At 38.1% G+C, this 20,101-nt stretch overlaps 1 protein-coding gene across 1 annotated transcript in view; it reads left to right on the top strand.

The window, feature by feature from the left end:
- Positions 1-20,101, top strand: part of LOC139200283 (cell adhesion molecule 2-like) — a 126,926-nt gene that overhangs the window by 78,795 nt on the left and 28,030 nt on the right. Inside the window, exon 2 of the mRNA XM_070829541.1 lies at positions 7,924-7,950. Within this exon, the coding sequence (XP_070685642.1) occupies positions 7,924-7,950 (27 nt within the window). The remainder of the gene's footprint in view (positions 1-7,923; positions 7,951-20,101) is intronic.

The raw sequence follows: 20,101 nt of genomic DNA on the forward strand, positions 1-20,101 counted from the left end.
TTTAAACAGCTTCTTTGGCAATGATTGGGTCAGTGGGCGCCATGTTTAAGGTGGCATTTATACTGGCTGTTAGACTTGAAACCTATGAGCACTTTTTAGTGCCTGCTGGCAATGAAATGGTTGTGCTGCCAGTCAAAAAGCCTCATTATGTATTAGGTGATTGATTATAACTTAAAATTTCTACCAGCAGTCTACCAGCAGAGCCAAATTGAATTGAATATCATGCATTAAATACTGGTTTTAAAAGCATCTAATTATGTAAGATTTTGATATATATTCTAAGAATTGTTGGAATTAACATATTTGTTCAAAGCAAGACAAACCAATGCACAATGAGCAAATCAGGAAAAAGGAGGAGAAAACAAACACACAGTCACTGCTGCCAAATGTACAAACACATTAAGTGCTTCTCTATCTGTGCAGGATTTCTGCAGTAATGCACATCTTTATCCATGCCACTAGTTTCAACTTAAGAGGTGTCTCTTGCCCTTATTAGCCCAGCACAGCGATGTGGGTCAAACCTGTTTCACTAGTCTATCTGAATGGGCTGTTGTGCATAAGAGAGAGTGAGTGTGGGTGTACTGTATGGACACAAGGAGAGTAAAACTGACACTTGGCTTTTTCGCTAATTATGCCATGTCATTATGTGTCAGCTAAGTCTATTGCTGAGCTGAGGTGTTTGAAACTACACTGTGCTACACAGTGTCTACTAATGGTAACAGTCAGAGTTGACTTACTCAGTAGACCCGAGTCATATAGTGCATACATGTCTTGTGATATGGGTAAAGAATATCCTCAGAGAACTGCTTCTAAACAAAATCTGTTTTTTTTCTCAGTGTGATTGGGACCACTTTGAAAAACCTGAACATTGTCTGACTGGTGTACAGATGTAGATGTAAAATGGACTGAATAGCCAAAGTGAGATGAACAGACAAAAAAAATTCAAGTTCATTTTCACTGGCATATATTTAACAGTGTCAATCAACTGAACTTTCTGACAATATGCTGTACCAAAAATGTATGAGACTGAGTGTCAGACTTTGGCAAAATAGTAGTTGATCTTGTGTAAGATAGATTTTGTAGTTTAACTGATAGAACCGATGAATATACATTTTTTAATGTAATAAAAAGCTACAATGTTTTATAGGTTCTTCACACATCACTGTTGCCACTTTTCTGATACCAGGAAACAAGTTAAAGAAAATGAGAAACATGTATTGATGTGAACAAAAATGAGATTTGCATTACTGTCAGCCTCCTTTATTGTGTACAGGGATTGCATGTTGATTTTTTTTTTTTTTTTTAACACCACCACTCTGACATGAAAAGATGAGTAGGTCTTATTCATCACACAGTGGTTACACCATGACATTGCTGTGTGTAACAAGTTTCCTAAATTACTCTGGCTCGCTTTCTCATGCTTGTGTTGCTCTAACTGGAGGGACACTCACAGGCTTTTGTTACATGAAGTGCTCCGATGGAAACACAGTAGAGACAAGATGAGAAAATTGAAGAAAGAATTGGTTTGGGGTGTCGTCGGGAGGTACAATGTGTGGGCCTGTAATGCTGCCTTTCACAGTGCTCTAGAAGTGTGTTTAAATTGTGGTGTGTTTTCATTGGACCAGCAGCAGAAATGGAAGCCTCTGCAGCAGCACGTTCTGCCAAAATAAAAGGAGAACTTGAAAACGTGTGTGTTGCTCTGAAGGGAGTCGTATGTGTTTATGGAGGAGCTGGCTCTTTTAATCGGGTAATTCATTTGGTATTATCGCTGTAAAAAGCTGGAGGCACTGACCATTTCGTACAGCCCAACCTCATCAATAATCCACTAAACACTAAATTATTCATAAAAGTATGGACACAGGTGAGAAGATATAACTGTTGAACTTTACGAGCTGTGTCACTCCAAGTTCAATACATTGCACTTCCGAAGTTTCTACTTGTCTGTCACTGTTCACAGCTTGTTGATCTATTGTGATTGGATTAGAAATAAATCCTCCTACATGAAAAAAGCACAGCTTTCAATCAAGACTTGCACTATGGCAGATTTTCCTCTGTAAAAATCTTGTCCTATAAGTCTGTATCATGAACTGATCTTCAACAATCTAAATGAGAAACTGCAGGTTCTCTGTATTTGCTCGAGTAAAATTTTAGTGTCCGCTATCAACAGCCACTAGAAATCTCATTTAATTATTGTACAGTATCAGAAGTGAAGCATCAAATTAATGCTGGAACAATGGAATTCATTTAGTCAATCAACAGAAGAACACTTTTGATATCCACGGATTGGATGGATGGAAGTTAATACAGGCATTTTGAAAATGTTAAGGAAATTAAGTTGTGTGTTTTTATAAACCAAACAATGAGTTAAACCTGAAGACATTAACTTATAATAGAAATACTCATCATGCAGACCTGAACTGAATAAAAACACAAACCTTGTTCCATTTAGAGAGAGAGAGAAGATTACTAATGTCTCACAAGATTTCTGGTTTTGAAGCCCAATATTTCAGTAACCAGCTGCTGCTGTTAAAGGGCCTCAGAGATGCACAGGTGCCCAGAGTCGCTATTATACTGCTTCGTGATTCCACTTGTGAGTATGCGTGTGTGAGCTGAATATGATGAAGTGCTTCTCTGTCAAAGGGTTACTTACAGCCGCGTTGTCCCAGGAGAGTTTGTTGTGTGACACTGGCAGAGGGAGAGCAGTGACCCCAGTGATGGCCAGCTGAGGGACAGAGGCCAGCTCTCACTGTGTTAGAGGACAAACCTCTCAGTGGTCGGTTAAACTAATCACCACAGGGACCAGCGACTATTGCTTCGTTACAGGCCTGCATCTCCGCTTCAGAAATAAGGCTGACAGATAAATGAATGGACTTTATTTTGCCGCTTTTCCATCCTCACACAATGCAAATGCAGCTAACAAGCAGGCCGGCAGCTCCAAATTTATACCCCTGGTGGCCAAACTGGCTAAACTCCCATCTTTCTGCCTCGTTGTGTTTCTCGTTTTCTTATTGCTTTTTTATCTCATTGTCATTGATATGCTATTATCCATTTTATTGTTTTGTTCCGGCACATATTGCACTCATCCATCTCATGTGGGATACCTGTTTATCCTGCACATAGTCTCTTCCATTTCTTTTTTCTCTTAAGGTGTTCTCCTCGACTTCACTGAGGTTGTAAGGTAAAGCCATGTAAGCTATTATTATCTGCTGTATTTGCTTTGTTTTGTTTGTACTGCGTTGTGCTACATTTAGCTTTTTTCCATTTTTTCAACAATGAAGGATTGTTTGCGATATGTGAGTATGTGTATAAACCACCCGTGAATAAACATCACTTGTGCTATTTGCTAGCTTTGTTATTTTTCAGAATAATTCTACCTTGACAGCAAGCTCTCATATTTTTCAAGAGTTAATTTACCTGAACCATTATTATGTTGACATTTTCCTACTCAGGTCATAAGGACAAGTCAATTTTAAATCTCACAACGAGGCAGTGAAGTAGTGTTGTTAAAAAATAGATTATTGGAGTATTCATGCAAAGTTAAGTAATTAAGTTAATGATGTACTGTTAACATTAACAGAATGTTATCCAGCCACGCCAAAATAACAATCCTGACCATGATTTTGTGTTTACTGCTATAAAAATGTTAGAGGTGGGTATGAAAAGTTACTAGACACAGGGTCATTACAGTTAATGAAAAACAACAAAAATGTAATACCTATAACTACATTTTGCAGTCACAACCAGCAGTGACACATTGTTTCATCCGTTTTTTTACATGTTATGATTCATCTAATGAGGATTTATTAAGCATTTAGCACTAATTGTTTGCTAAACAGCCTAACCTACACAAATCTGCAGGAGGTTTTTAAGTGAGTTCAGTGTTCAGGAGTGTTAATTAGCCATTGCTCTTGACATGTTGCTTGTCCAGGCGAATATTAAGTGAATGAATGTCACAAATTTTACCCCTTGCACTGCCGCAGAGTCACTAAGACAGTATAATGTTCATTATTCTAAAAATACCTGAGAAATGCTTTGATCAAAACAATTATATATCAGAAAGATGATTCTGCTTCTATGCAAAGTCATTTCGGGTTAATATAGTTGCTTTCTGAGAGCCATTATAGCAAAGACGATATATGAGATCTTAAAACATTACAAACAAATGACAGGTACAAAACTGATACTGCGTTTATTTACACTGGAGCAGCTCCAAAGCCTCTTTCTCATTTTCTTCCCATGTTTCTGAGAGTTGATTTGGCTCATTACACCTTTTTAATGTTAGATCCGTTTCATTATAATAAAGGCTGTAACTTAATGTATTCAGGACATGTAACCATATGAGCAAAAACAGGTAGGTGTTTGCAGCGTCTCTACATTCTGTTGGATTTAATAAATGCACTCATGCATTTAACCATGCGATAAATGCGTTAAACACATTGACATTCTTACAGAGAATTGTGTTGTTATGTGCCTGCTATTGATTTTCAGTGAAAGTCCTCTTAGGATTGTCAAAGCGTTATACTTCTCAGATAGAATAAATTGATATGCTTGCCATGTGCTCGCAAACATTTCCAGTTCACAGCAAGGAGAATCTTATCATGGTGCCTGACTTTGTCAACACTATTAAATTTAGAGGGAGTCAGAGATTAATAACTTTCACGTAAGGAGAAAATAGGAAGAGGCACGGGCTTGGGAGCATACAGAAAGATTAATGAGTGTCAAAAACAATAAATTTTCCATTAGATAGTAGAATGGCACACGTTACTTGTTTGGTCTTCCCAGTTCCCCCATCAGATAAGACCATGTTCAAGGATCACCAAGAAATGACCTATTTTTATAGATAAACATTTTGTCCTTTCTGCAGACTTTAGATTAACACTGTCCTATTTTCAAGTCAGAAATAGTCCTTTTTTCCATAAGGCTTCATTCCACCCTCAGCTCAGGGTATTGTAATGAGAAATGAGCAAAACGATCACAATTTTTTTTATTGAAAGTTTGGCCTGGCCTGGTAAAAGAAATGTGTTATGTGAAATTAGCCTCATTGAGGTGGGTAGCTGAGAGGGAATGCAGATTGCAGCACAGTCTTTTAGTCTGAATTTACCTAATACTGAGGGTACCAACGTGTACACACACACACACACACACACACACACACACACACACACACACACACACACACACACACACACACACACACACACACACACACACAGAGAGAGCCTTGCCCTTCAAATAGCATTCTCTGCAAACATGTCATTATTGTTATGATGGATGCCCAACAGTTCTCAGATATCAGCAGTGGGGAAATACATAAATGCAGCGTTGATGAGCATGTTGAATAAAGATGCAACTTTGAGCGGCAGAAAAGATGGTTAGAAGTCAAAAAATTATGCTCGACAACAACAGAAACAAACGAGGTGTGCATAGTGTGAGCAGTGTCGCTGGCACCTACTGCCAGTAGGAAATGGCGGCCTGTTAGCTGTTAGACATTTCCTATAATAGACAGTATGTCAGCACACAATGCATTTGTAGACGAAGAGAGGTAAATACTACAAGGTGAGCTTATTTCAGGAGGAGCTAAGAAGTGCTCTTGTCAGTCAACCTCTGTGTCCACTTGAAACAGCACATCGTGTGACCTCCCCAGTCAGTGCAGATTTCGTCAAGTCTTTTAAGGGAAACCACCAGTCCTGCTTCATCTGCAGTTCTGTCAGCAGCTTTATTCAGGGTAAACAAAAGAAGTGCAGACAATCACAAGATGTTAGGCCACTTCTTCTATGTGTGTGTGTGTATCATTGTAATTGACAGATTAAGTGAAAACACTGATCAAATGGCCAATTTGCCTAATGACAAGACATCAAAACATTTCATGAAAAAAGATAAATAATGCAAAAACCCAGTTAAAAAATTTGTTTTTTATTCTCAACTGTGCCCTCTCACAGCAGAAAGTACAACTTTCGTATGCATGGAACCACAAAAGTGCACAAAATTCAGTTTAAACTACAGATCCTGCCAGCAAAATCTCAACAACATTCCCTGAGAAATCAGATGTGAGCTGTAAATGAATAGAACCTCCTACCTTACAGACAGACTTTAACAGGAGAGTTTTTTGCAGTGATCTGTAGGGTCCTGTTCTTCATACGATTTTCTGTTTTGCAGATACGTGCTGTGAATTTGTAACATCAGGGGCAAATGTCTGCTGTAAATAACATGCATACCTTGAGGCTGCTTGTGAAGACAGTGTTTCCATGATTATTTTGTGTGTGTGTGTGTATACAAAGACAGAGATACAGACATCAACTTTTTAGGTGGGTCTCAGCCTGTTTGATCCTCCTCCTCCCATTACAAATCCAAACGGGAGTGTTAAATTTCATCCGAGTGTTAACTTCCATGTGTTGTTTTTTTTGTGATGCCACCCTCTAAAATGACCACCCCCCTCCTTCTTTGAGCTTGGCTGCTGTTACTTCTTCCTTTGTATAATGTAGGAACATTCAGTGGGTGACTTGATACCTCAGAACGAATACCTGGATGTGTTCATGAAAGTGTTGTACTGAGTATATTTTCTTACCTCCTCTACACCACCTGGTGTAGTATATTAGGTTGGAGCGTGGTGTATGGTGCTTCGTCTTATGTTGGACAAACAATTCTACTTCTTATTAGCTATTTTGGCAGTTTGTGCAATGAGTCCTTTTCAAAATCTGAGGCTAACCGGTAAATCTACAGTTAATTTCCTGTAGTCTGAAGCATTTGGTAGCAATGTTCTCTCCTCATTACACCAAACTCAGTATCTCTACCTGAAAGCCAGCTAAGTATGTAACCACTGGAGACAAGACAAACAAAGCGCCTGTGTCTCAAGTGATGATGAAAGGAAATTGTTTACCAATCAGCCATGGTACCCTGGCAGTTCCGTATAATGTGTACAGAGGGTGAAAGTTGAAAGTTATTGAGTAGAATCATTCTCAGGCACTGTCAGACAGATTGGCTCATAAGGAGAAAGGTCTACAGATTTTGTTGCAATTAAGATTTTTACAGCACTTAATTGTCTGCATTATTTGCTATACCCCATGAATCTTAGCTATATGTACCATTGCATGGTCATAAGTATTCTTGATCCAAGAAAAGAAGCACATTTAAGATAATTACCCATGACAGTAATCTTATACAGTGCAAGCAAAGACAAGACAAACTTTCAAATAGGGAAGCACACATTGTAAGAGCCTTGTATTTTAAGCTGTTAATGTACAACTTTGATCCTATTTTTGTAGTTTCTTTTGTTATAACCAATGATAATGCTTCACATGTCTCCTTCACTTAATCTGTTGAAGTGTGTTAACAAATGGCACCTCAGATTAGGAAGGTCCTTGGTTCCAGTGTTGGTTCTTCTGTGGACAAGCAGTAGAGGTTGATTGGAGAGATCAGTATTGTATCCAATCAAACTTATAACATCAAATAAATGGTTTATATCATTGGTTTAAACTGGACTGGCTGGTGTTCCACTGCCCCAATGGATGCTGCAGAAAACAGCCTAAAGTTTCCAGTGTTATCATAACTGATAATGATTGCAAAAAATACAAATAATGCAAATAACTATATCAGCAAGATAACTGCTTCATAGATGTCAAAGGATTCATGATATGACTAAGCTGTTTACAGTGTTTATTTGAAAAACGCTGTGATATTTAGATTCATGTTTTTTCATCTCTTTGTAATTTTGTAGTGATTTTGAAGTTCTAACATTTGACATGTCACGATGTTATGGTATAAATGAATACTGACTACACTACTCACATTTCTACATCCACAACATTTAGTGTTATACTTCCTCTCATCATGGGTGAAGCAAATAATCATCATGCTATCAGTGTTATTCCTTCATACTACCTATCTAACCTGCTGTTTCCTTGCTTTACCCCTTCATGCTATCAGTGGCTGGGACAAAAAGCAAAGCGAAAGGTGAGTTATTGCCTCCATTTTCTTGCTACATGATTTATGTTGCACACAGTTCCCAATAAACAATGTTTGGATCACCCTTTTATCTCCCCCAAGAGCCCTAGAAGCATTAACATACACTGCTTGCTGCAAAGCTTTCAGGGAATTCTTTTAACCTTTATTTCTTTAGGAAAGGTTTGCTGAACATGCTTGCTCTTCCTCCGATACAACCTGCTTCACATATGTATAGATTCACATGGTCACACCAGGGAGCTGCCCGCCTCACCCAGTCATGCTTTTCCTCTATTTGGCCACTGTGCAGCTCCAGTGGAGCAGCTGGGGGGTTGTTCCTGGTTCAAGGACACCTCAGCGGTAGATGAGAGAGAAGAATGTTTCTCATTTGCTTTTCCAACCCAGATTTTCCCAGACATACTGTGCATTTAAACTGGAGACCTGGAGGTCACAAGCCTGCTTCTCAAACTTTGTATTTTACTGCTGCCCTTCAGTAGTTAATTCTTTGTCCTGATACTTGCTGGTATGGGTATTCACTTCATTGCCATTGAATCTGATATATTGCCTAATAAATTGCAATTTTCAGATTCATTATGCACTGAACAGAGAAATCCAGCACTTACGGCATTTTCTTTCTTGCTGCTCACCCACGAATTACTTCTACCTTTTGAGGAGAAAAAATCCTGCTACAGAATATTTGATGATTTACAGACCATTTCTTGTCCTTTTATATTGGATATACATTTTCTGTTATTGCTCATGTTCTTGCTCGATGATACTATTCTAGCATCCTAACATCAATACCCCAGTGCCTCAGTGACTCTGCCTGTATGGTTATTGATGCTGCTGTTGGCGCTGTTACTGATGGATTCTGTAAACATTTTATTTGTTAGTTGTTCTGGCTTGTTTGCTTTGTTTGTACAGTTGACCACTTTGAAATTTGAGCAACCCACTGTTGTCTTTCCTGTGTTGTACAGTGAAATGAAATCTAGCTTCCTAACATACCTTACAAACATTATATAATCATTCATGACTTTGGCTAGTGTTTTTTTGTTTGCTTCATGTTTTTCTGATGTTTGTTTGTTTGTTTACTTGTTTGTTTTTGGACACAACTTCAACCAAACCCACTGACTAATGTTGTTAATGTTCGTGAATGAACACAGAGGGCTTTTCTTTTTTTTTCCCCCCTTTTTTTGAAAAGGCAGTGTTTTCTAATTACAGAAGTAATTAGGGGGCTAGTTTTTAATTAAAAGAAGATACGCATTCAGCATCCGTACCTCTGGAATCTAGTTCAACATGGGGAAGCCTTTTGCAACAGCACTTTCAGCACTCTAATTACGGTTAATAACTTTTATTAATAATGATGAAGATAATGAATATAACCACATGTTTCGGCTGTGAATATTGATTAATGGATTTTGTCAGCTTTCGTATTGCATGCTAATAATTGCTATGTAATTTGTTGAGTATCTGTTGGGGGAAAAAAAAATGTAAGGCTTACAAGCCAGGATAATAACCAATCCTGGCAGTTGCCATTATAATGGAAGGCAAACCCCTGGATTTATTCACCGAGGCCTTACGAGTAGATTTATTCGGACTCTGAGGACTCACCTGAACATAGGCTTTGACCAGTGCCAGTGCAGGAGAAAAGAAAATCATTTATAAAGTGTAGACACTGTGTAAAGAGAGTAAATTGAGGGTAAATTCCTCCATGAGAGAGCATTTCATGGCCATCCTAAACTCTTGTCTTGTCAGCTAGCAAGGCAAGGCAACCTGTAATGGAGATGGAGAAAAATGCAGCAACTCCTCAAGTTGTAAACCATGTGGCAGAGGTAAAACATGAAGCTGAAATAATAGACGCTGTTTATACAATTGTGCCATGTTACCATTTTGAAGGGCATATTCAGGCAGGTTGAACGTGAATTTAACAGCATTTCAAATAAAATGTTTTTGATAGAGGTTATGTTACAATTAAACAGGGCAGGGGGTGGAATCTCACTGTGATAAGATTTTATTGAGCAACTAATAGAGCAACATATTTCTGAGCACATTATTCAGTGGGCTTTGTGGAGATGGAGGATGAATGCATAGGCTGCATCTCACAGAACAGTCTTTGTAAGTAATATTTGAAGAGCATGTGGTAACCAGTCCCATTCATCTCCACCTCTTGGCTCCTCAACATTTTAAAGGAAATCCATACTTGTGGTTATTGAGAAAATATGCCGCATAAATCACAATCAAGCTTGTGTCCCACTGAATTCCATTAATTAAAGCATTTCTCAGTCTGTTAGCAATCCAGAGTTTCCTCTTGTTTGTCACTATGTAGACTCTGTACTCTCATTATTGTCCCTTTCATTTCTCAGTATGTTGCAGAATGCTTACAAGCACCAGGATTTGGCCTAAAAGAAAATAAAAAACATTATCCTAAAGTTCATTTGAGGTGCATCAGATGTACAGTCTTGTAAGTAACACCAGCTGGACGTGTAATTTCCTGTTTCACCTGGAGACAGTACAGTATTTCTGACCCACTTTCTGAAGCTGATGTATTGCCACTTTCCTCTTTCATTTTTTTTTCTGCACAGCAGAAAAAAATACTGCTAAGAGTTTCCCCCAGCTGGGATATTTATTGCCAGTTCTGTGGATTGTCCACCCCCTACCTTTCCCCTACCTCCCCCACTGTGGCAAATCACAGGGGAAGACGGCGCTCAGTACCACCTCTGAGTCGAGGGAGGTTCACTTTTGCTCAGGTGGTACTCAGTAACAGGCACCAAATGTCCTTTTTGATGGAGGGTAAAGCTGACAGACAGCTCCCTCCGTCTTGGTTGTTTTCTTTTTAACAGGCTTCATCGGGCTCTGTAACAGCTGAATCAACTGACTGCATCATTTAAGATCACTATATCGGTACCGATTATGAATACAATACAGAGCTGATGCACAGTTGTCGTGAGGTGGTGGGTCACTGCAACATGTGTCTCGTGCCAGTCTGATCTGCTGTGAACTGTATTTGTTTACAGCTGATGGAGGCTTTGTGGAAAACCACTATAATCCCAGCGCAGATAAAGAATGCATGCTGTCAAATGTGTCTTGATAAGGCTCCACACAAACACATTTTATGGAAGAAAGATTTGATTTTTCAAAAGCCGTCCAGGGGCCATTTGCACGTGGAATTAAAACTGCAGTTAAGATGGAAACGGCAGCTGGATTGTGTCTGAATCCATTTTTGTTAATGAGTGACCTCCACATATATTGCCTCCTCTAACCTGCTTGCATTTGTACTTTATTGCCAGATGTAAATGGGGTGCGGAAGAGAGTGACATGGAGTACATTACTAATCTGGGCAAAAGTAATCACAGGCTTTGCTTTTACCATAATTACATATGGATTTTCTATGACTGGATAGGAAGATTTCAAATATTCCCTGTTGATTTTAAATGTGACATTATCTAAAGCTGACTATGTTCAAACCAGCAGTAGTACAGTTTTCCAACATGGATCACTTTGGACAGGTAATTTACAGATTAGCTTCAGTTAATGGATCAGATTTAGTGCTAATTAACTGCTGGTCTTAAGTAGTTGCTTAAATTTCCCCAATCAACTAGGCTGATAGCTTTTAAAATGGCACAACTTATTGAGTGCCTCAGATGAGCAGGTTTCCCATAAACATAAGAAGCATTAGGGTTTAAATTACACTGTCAGCGTAAGTGATTGTTTTTGGTGACAGATACGACCTTTCAGTCATAACAGAAATAAATTACATGAAATACGTTTTTGCCCCGGTTTTTTTCTCTAAAGACCGTTCAGAGAAGGTCGCTCTCGGTGAAAACAATCAGATATGATGGGGTTACTTCACAGGCCAATTGATAAAAGCAGCCAGTCTTATCTGCTCTTATAACCATTCATTTTCAAAGAATTTCCTTTATCAACACTTACAGTTTGAGGTAGTCAATGAATGTGTCAGTGTGCATATTATTCAGATGTTATTCAAATGACAGGTGTGCGCAGATTCATCACAGTATTTGCATCATCCTCTCTACCTTTTAATGTGCCTTTACGCACGGACATAGTCTGCATACTGTACTTGAGGTTTTTTTTTAATGTTTTAGTTGAGCAGTTTAGCATGTGCTAACTGCATCTGAAGGTCTTTGTATCGTCTTGTTTTGTAAAGATAAACAAACATTTCATCATTTTCCCATGATTTCCTCACTCCCCCTATTCACACGAGCTTTATGTTCTATCACAGCCACAAATAAATAAGCAATTAGTACGAGCTACTAACAAAGCTGTTGCAATCTCAAGACTATTTAAAGTTGCGACAGACAGTAACCACAGAAGGGCTTTGCATGCATTAGTATTCTGCATACTTGCAACATCTCGCCTGAAATTTCAGAAGTCGTCTTATTTGGACTCTAGTGAATGGAACATGTTGTTTACATGGCATGCTTCAAAGAGAGTGTTGGTGCACTCCAGTAACATACAGTATGGAATATTAATGTGCTGAGAAATTCACTGTTTTCCAATCTGTTTCTAACCAGCAGATAGAGCTGCCATTAATTCATAAAGCAGAAACTGTTTGTTTGAAAAAAAATTGTCAAATATGATCTTTATATTATCATTATAGAAATGTACACATTTAAATTCAGTATGATAAGAATTGGATTTTCTTTAGCTTTGGACTCAAAATGGACACATTTTGGTGGATTAATAGTTTAGTAGATTCCTTGAACTATTGTGTGAACTGATATGCGTTTTAGAATGGAGAGTCGCATGTATTAATTTTCAGTAGTCCTCCACAGAAGGGTCAGCTTTAATCTAATCCACTTCACTCCCTTTGAGGGAGCGGTGTTGTTATTGTTGGCAGTAACACCACATGAATGGTATACTAAGCAATAATATCAATACTACTGTGGAGAATCCTGTGACAGGCAGTCATTATCTGGACAGCTCGAGACAGACACTCCCAGGCCTGATTATGGGTCTGTCCAAGCTGCTGTTTCAAGTTTAGGGTTGAAAACGACTGTTGTAATCAATTTTTGATTGTACTTTTAGCTCTTATCTTGATTATGTACAGATTATCTTCACCTACTGTAAATCACTCTGGTATCTTGGGTGTGCATTTCAAATCAAATCAGTAAGACATTTTTGACACAGACAAGCTGCAAAACAAACATGCTAACAGTCTTTAATATGCTGTAGGAACAAACTGAGACTATCACTCTCAAATCTTGTCTGGTTCTGTGGTAACACACATGTCTGACATTGCATTATTAACGATGTTGAATCAAAGAGTAGAGTCCATGGGATCTGCTGTAGATTCGTTCATTTTAGTAATTTCATGTTAGTGAGTAATTGAAGTTCAAAGGAACAAAAGAGCAAAGTGGTGGAGCAAAGTACACCTACATTATACTCGACTATGTATACTGGCAACAGAATCCTTGGAAGTGCTGGTTTTATTATTTTCAGACAATAGAACAGCATTAAAATACAATAATACAGCAATACAGCCATAAGAAGAGGAAATGAAACAGCTATATTTACCAACCACCTACAGTAACTAACATGCATTTACATGCAGTACTTACTGTACTGAGGCAATATTGAAATGGTGCCACATCCCCAGTACTTTAAAATTAAATTAAAATTTGAAATTAAGTCACATTTTATTCACAAGAACATACTGTGTTTAATGGGTTTAGAGCTGCACTGCTTGTACAGTTCGAGAGCATTTGAGCTAACACAAGCAGTAGCTCTTCACTCCATGGGAACTCTTAAACCAATGCTTTGGCACTGCACCATGAACATGATTTATACTCAGAGGTGTTACATTAATAAAGCTACTATGAAATAGTTTGTCCCAATTAGATCCTGGATTGTGTTGTGTGAAAAATGAAAAGGGGGAAGCTGCCAACTTCCACTTCATGCTACCGTTGTGAATTTGTATTTGATCAGATTTTTACTTGCCTCTGCTTAAAGTTGAAGTTGTTAACTGTGAAGTTAGATGTTTTATGTATTTTGTGTACTTTCACCCCCATACATGTAGAGCTGGCAGTTAAATCCAGCACCTTTGCACCGTTACAGCTCCCAAGTTGCCAGAGTAAAAATGATGGTATCACAGAGGGCACAATGATTCACCTGGATTTTATTATAACTGCAGAATAGTGTTGTTTGCAGCAATGTGAGGCAAGATTAAAATATCCTGAAGTGTGCCGGTGTGGCAGTTGTAAGTCAGCTGAGCATAATCAAGTGAGAATCTCATGGTAAATTTTCATTGTTCCTCTGTTCACTCTATTATTATTATTATTATTATTCAATTCAATTCAATTCAATTTTCAATTCAATTTTATTTGTATAGCCCAATATCACAACAGAGTGTCTCATAGTGCTTTACAAAGTTCACTGAAATAAACAAGTGTAAGCGAACAAACAATCTATTGTTATTATTATTATTATTATTATCGTTTATTATTGTTTATTGTTGTTGTCACTGTTGTTATTATTATTCACACAGCACTTTTCAAAACAAATTAAAAAGTATTTTATATTGTTGAACTAGGATTAAAACATTTCAGAGCTGAGGCAAATATAATCAGACAATTGAAAATTGAATAAAATCCCTAACAATAAAGATTTAAAAAAAATAACAACAATAATAGTAAACCAGATAAGACATGTTGAAAATAAAACATGCTAAAATTAATGATGTCCTTCTTCAATAATCGTAAACTGTAAGAAATATTTACCAAAGAAAAATTGAATTAATGCATCAATCAGCAATTATTTCCCATGACATATCTGCTATTTTCAGTGGTTATAAAGTAGGCCTATTCTGCCTCACACTATTACTGTTGCTTTTACCACACTTTACGCATTGTGTAACTAAATAATTCCATAAACAGCATCGGAAAAGTATTAACAGCATTACTTAAAATATTGTGGCTGATGCGATTACCAGTATTTCTGTTAAAAAGGTGAAAAAGTGCCTGCCAAACGAGCAATAAAGAATTAAATTTGAAAAGGCCACTTTGGTCAGATGGGATTTTTAGAGGCGGTTTTAAAGGAGGATACTGATTTAGCAGTCTGAGCTTGTGCTGGGTCTTTTCACAGCCTAGGTGTCCTGACAATGAAATCCAGTCATCTTTCATCTTGAGCCTAGACTTAGCAACCGCCAAGAGCCCTGCCTGTGGTGTTAAAGCTGCACTCTGACTCATGAGGGGCCAAAAGGTCAGAGACATAGCTGAGGGCAAGGCCTTGACAAACCATAAAAGTTATCAATAAAATCTTGACATCAGTTCAAAAATGAATGGTTGCCAAAATGAGTGTAATATGGCTCCTTCACTATAGTCCTGGCCAAAAGCCATTTTCAGTTATACTGATTGTCTGTTTGTTTGGTAAAACACATATAGGCTTTACAGTCTGTGCAGCATATGACTCTTTCTATCCTTAGACCCTCAATAGAAGGCATGGTATTTATAAGACAAGAAGATATAAAAGCATGTGTGTATCTGCATTGGTAGATCAATTTCATCTCAGTAGGATTTCCTGGTTGGAGAGAAACTACACTAGACCAAAATTAGGACATAAGCAGGTCATAAGCCATGTAGAAAGGCATGGAATGCATTAAAAGAAATTGCAGGAAATTCAGTTTTGTCAGAGTTCGTTCATTCATTCTTTAATTAACCATCTTGCTTATCTTTAAGGGTCGCGGGAGGGCTGGAGCCAATCCCAGCCAACAGTCGCAGGAGGCAGGGTACACCCTGGACTGGTCGCCAGTCAATCCCAGGGCTGGCACAGAGACAGACAGCCATTCACGCTCACATTCACACCTACTGGCAATTTAGTGTACCACTTAACCTAACCTGCATGTCTTTGGACTGTGGGAGGAAGCCATAATACCCTGAGACTGAAGAGTACTCTGATGTAGCTAGTCAAGGATATGCTGGACTGTCAAATCATCGGTATGACTGTAATGCAATGAGAATAAAATTGGTCCCAGAATTGAGCCTTGGTGTACACCACATTACTTAGTAAGGGGAGGTGTCAGGGTCACCAGCTGAAAAATTCAGACATGTATGTGTCAATGGTTTGTCCAACAGTGAAAACACCCTGCTCAAATATGTAATTTTCTTGACATTTATTGAAGAGCATACATTTTGACGGAATACCTTATCTGTCATGCCAAGGGTCACTTTGAAATTATTTTCTCCGTAATCTTTGAGATAAAAAGCAATAAGTATATTCTGCGGTCTATAGTTAGGAAGGAAGGTTAAATCAAGGTTGGGTTTCTTCAGAGAAGGCTGCACTGGATTGTAAAATATGGGACACAATCATTAGTCCTGGAGTTATTTACAACAAAGACTGAAGTTGGTATTATAACCCACGTAACCTCTTTGAAGAATTTAGTAGGTACGATATCTGGCGTACTGGTGGATGTGTCGTATGTGATAAAGTGTCTGTTCTTGTGGAGAAAGTGAATAAGCCAAGTGAGGACAAATTATGCCAACACAAGTAAAAGAGAACTAACGCAGAGAATCCAACAGGATGTTAAGAGCAAAATGTAAGTCATGCTTTTACAAAACTTCACAATAAGTTGGAACAGAGGACTGCCTGTATTTGTCTCACATGGGAGACAGCAAGCTCCATTATTTTTTATTCTCTCCACCAAGGAATGCGCACCACAAGAGGCCTCAAGTTTTAATTAAATGGAATATTTATACACTGCGGATGTTCAACTTCCTTCTCTCTCAACATGCTGGCAAATAGGCCACACAGTTTAGACTTAGCCAATTAATTACAATTTTGTCAAGTCACAGCAATTTCAGTGATTAATTACTATGGTCTCAAGAGTATATTGTCTGTTTTAAATACCTTGTGAGTGTTAATGCAAAACATTTGATTTTATTTTCCAAACTTTCTGTTTTCAGCTTCACAGTATTTTCTGTGTACATGAATTTCTGATTATATTTTGTCAGAAAATCTTGAAAAAAGTACATAGTTGACATAATGACTGTCTGAGATTCAAGGATAATTTTAATCTTTTTTTAAAAAAAAGAAAAAGGAACATTTTGTAGATAAAAGTAATTTATGTACACCCATTCATGTGTTCTATATTTGCATTTAGTTTTTGTGGCATAATTCAAATAACCCTCTTAAAATATTTTTCATTATTATTGCTTGGTCTTGATTAAAGGAGACAAATATTTATGTGAAGTTATATTATACAGAAATTTAGTAAAAATGTAAGATGTAATCATTGGCTAGTGACTAAGGGTTTACAGGTAGCCTTTACATTGCAATACCAACAAATCCATTTCAGACAATGTGTTTTCAGTGCAGATACGTATGTGATTTGTAGGGACATGTTATTATAAGGCTTTTTGTCAGTGGCAAGCACTATATGAGGTTGCCATGAGTCATTAGCATGCAGGAGGGAGCTTAGCACCTCCAACATCTCTATTTGCACAGAAGCCCTTGTAAAATCAAGCACCAGAGGTGAACTTGTGGTTTGATAAACTGCCTGGAATTCATTTTATATGAAAATTAATAATCGTTATTATTCTGTAATGAATGGAGGCATCAGCTATTTCTCGGACTATTTTCTGAGTTATTTGTTTTCTTTTTATCCTGCCTTCAGTTTACAGTTTATTCTGCAGTGGTGTGCTTGACTGCTCTCTGGCCATTCATCAAGGCACTGCTTTCCATTATTTGGTGCAGTCAGCTGAAACTGAGAAAGGCTTTTGGGGTGGTATGGCTCATTCTTCCTCCACTAACTCTCTGTTCTCTTCAACAGAGATGTTCCTAGTATTTTTCACTTTCGCCCTAGATCAGTGGTCATTAGACGAGTCAGTGAAATTAAATATGCAACGTGGCTCTCAAATGATCCGGTTTTCAGACCTGGTTTCCCGCCATGCATGAGTATCATATCAATACAGAACCAAAAGATTTCTACATCATCAGTCATGATAAAGCACTCTTTACATTCATCATGTCACTCTCTTAATCATCCCTTTAAGTATAGTCATGAAGATTTCTATCTTCCCCATATTCACATTTTCTAGATATTCACACCAGCCACAAGGCTCGCAAAATCAATAATCTAAGTATCATATTTTTGGCTTCTAATATTGTCAGACTCAGATTCCATCAGGCTACGGTCTGAGCTGCATTCTGATAACAGCATGAAGAGAGGCTGGTTGAGATGAAATGAAAGAGTTTATCGTTAATGCACACTCAACAGCCAGCCACTCTGAACATCTGTATTCATATTTATACTCTACACCTGCTGCACAGACCCCATGCAAAAATGTATAGCGGTGAAGAGCAGACATCTACCTCTTGACTGTGTTTTCAGCAGACATCTGTCTCTGTGGTCCTCCTCTCTAATCATCAACTGTTTGTTTTTACAATGAAGATGCTATCCTCTCTCCCCCATTTACATCTCTACCTAATTTCAGCTGTGTAAGTAAATATTTGATTCATGAGGCGGTGTCACTTGATTCTGTATGAAAGTTAATGTCACTGTTGAGAGATGTGTCAGCAGCATTCTGACTGTGTGAAGCACAGCAAACAACTTGACTAATCTCGTGTGTGCTGACATTGTGACTGATGATCAGTGTGCTGGTGGCCCACCTGAACGTGGACCATAATCTCCCAGCTCAGGGTGATATTGCCAGTTTCAACGTTCACTGGAGTGGGCTCTTTGCTTTAGCACTTTAAAAAAAAACACAGCAGCTCTCAGATCCATGTGACTGTCATAAAAAACATTGTGAAAGGGGTAAGCACTGCCAAGGGACCAATTATAGCTTTAAGAGTTAGGCCCATAAGCAGGCTGATGTTGGAAATGTTTTGATTAAGAGCACATACACACAACACACAACAAAACAATAAAATGCTTGGATTTGAATTGATTAAGTAAAATTGTAATGTAAAAAGCAGTTCATTTTCAGTTCAGTGTTCATCACTCCATGGTTTTAATCTTAGCCTCCCTTTCTAAGGAGCCTTAGGGAGGCTGGGTTGGAAAAAGAAAGAGGGAGGGAAACATTGATGTGACTTATCACATATTGAATTTCTCCTATACTATAGCACTTCATGATGTTCATGCATTAAAGGAGGAGAGCTGCCAGCGTGGAAAAAAAGCAAACGCTAATGGTATTCATGTTTCAGAGGGCGCCAGCTACAACCATCAAGATATCTCAGGTTACTCAATCCTCACTTCACCAATTCACTGTCATGGCAGGAAGTTTGCATACAGTCAACTGTAAATTTGTGCAAGCTTTCCACCTGCCATTGGCCTTGACTGAAAATGAGTAGTCCCCTCTCATTCAGTTTAATATATCTAAGCACCGGAAAAAGAATGCAGCAACGTCCAGTATTGAAGTCCTTCAGCCTGTAGAGCTGATATGCTTTGTGTTAAAGGGATAGCTTATACTCCCCTAAGGCATATTGCAAAAGTGCAGGTTTATTCCTCATTCCATCACTGCACTTCACTGAGTCGTCTTGGATCATCAGTGGAGCAGACAACCTTCATACCTCCATTACTTTCTCAGAACTGTTTGTTCCCTTTCAGTGGGTTCACTTTTACAGGAGAGCACAGCCATGGCTCAACATAATCTACACTTTTACCTAGAAGCTTTTATTGTGTCTTTCATCACCTTCAGCATTTACTGTTTATTAACTGTTCAATTCTGATGATAATCGTAGTGAAAATGTATGCAGTCTGTCTGAAATGTTGAAATCCCACACGTAGTGGCTTTTGTTTTCAATTATCTGTTTTGTTTATTGTGTCTCATTTAATCATTTGTCTGCTTTGGTTTGAATGTTTTAATTTTTGTATAATTTGGTGAAGCACATTGCAATGCACCTTACATCAGCATCTCAGTAATTACAAGATACTAACAGAAGGTCAGCCAATTGTTAAAGACCCTGCACACTTTGTCAACTTCATCAAATCACCCATTGTGCTTATGTCTTTTTCTTGCTACACTAATTTAAAAAGGAAAATACATTTATTTAACCTCTACAGGACCACTAAAACTAACAGACCTTTTTCACAACAAATATTTTGACTTTACATAGTTGCAAAAGCACAGGTGTTACTAATAACATTAACAATGGCTGCATTGTATTCAAATCAAGATGGAGAAGTAGAGGGATGGATGTCAGTCAAACC

Source organism: Pempheris klunzingeri, chromosome 4, assembly GCF_042242105.1.
Source record: "Pempheris klunzingeri isolate RE-2024b chromosome 4, fPemKlu1.hap1, whole genome shotgun sequence".
Taxonomy (NCBI): domain Eukaryota; kingdom Metazoa; phylum Chordata; class Actinopteri; order Acropomatiformes; family Pempheridae; genus Pempheris; species Pempheris klunzingeri.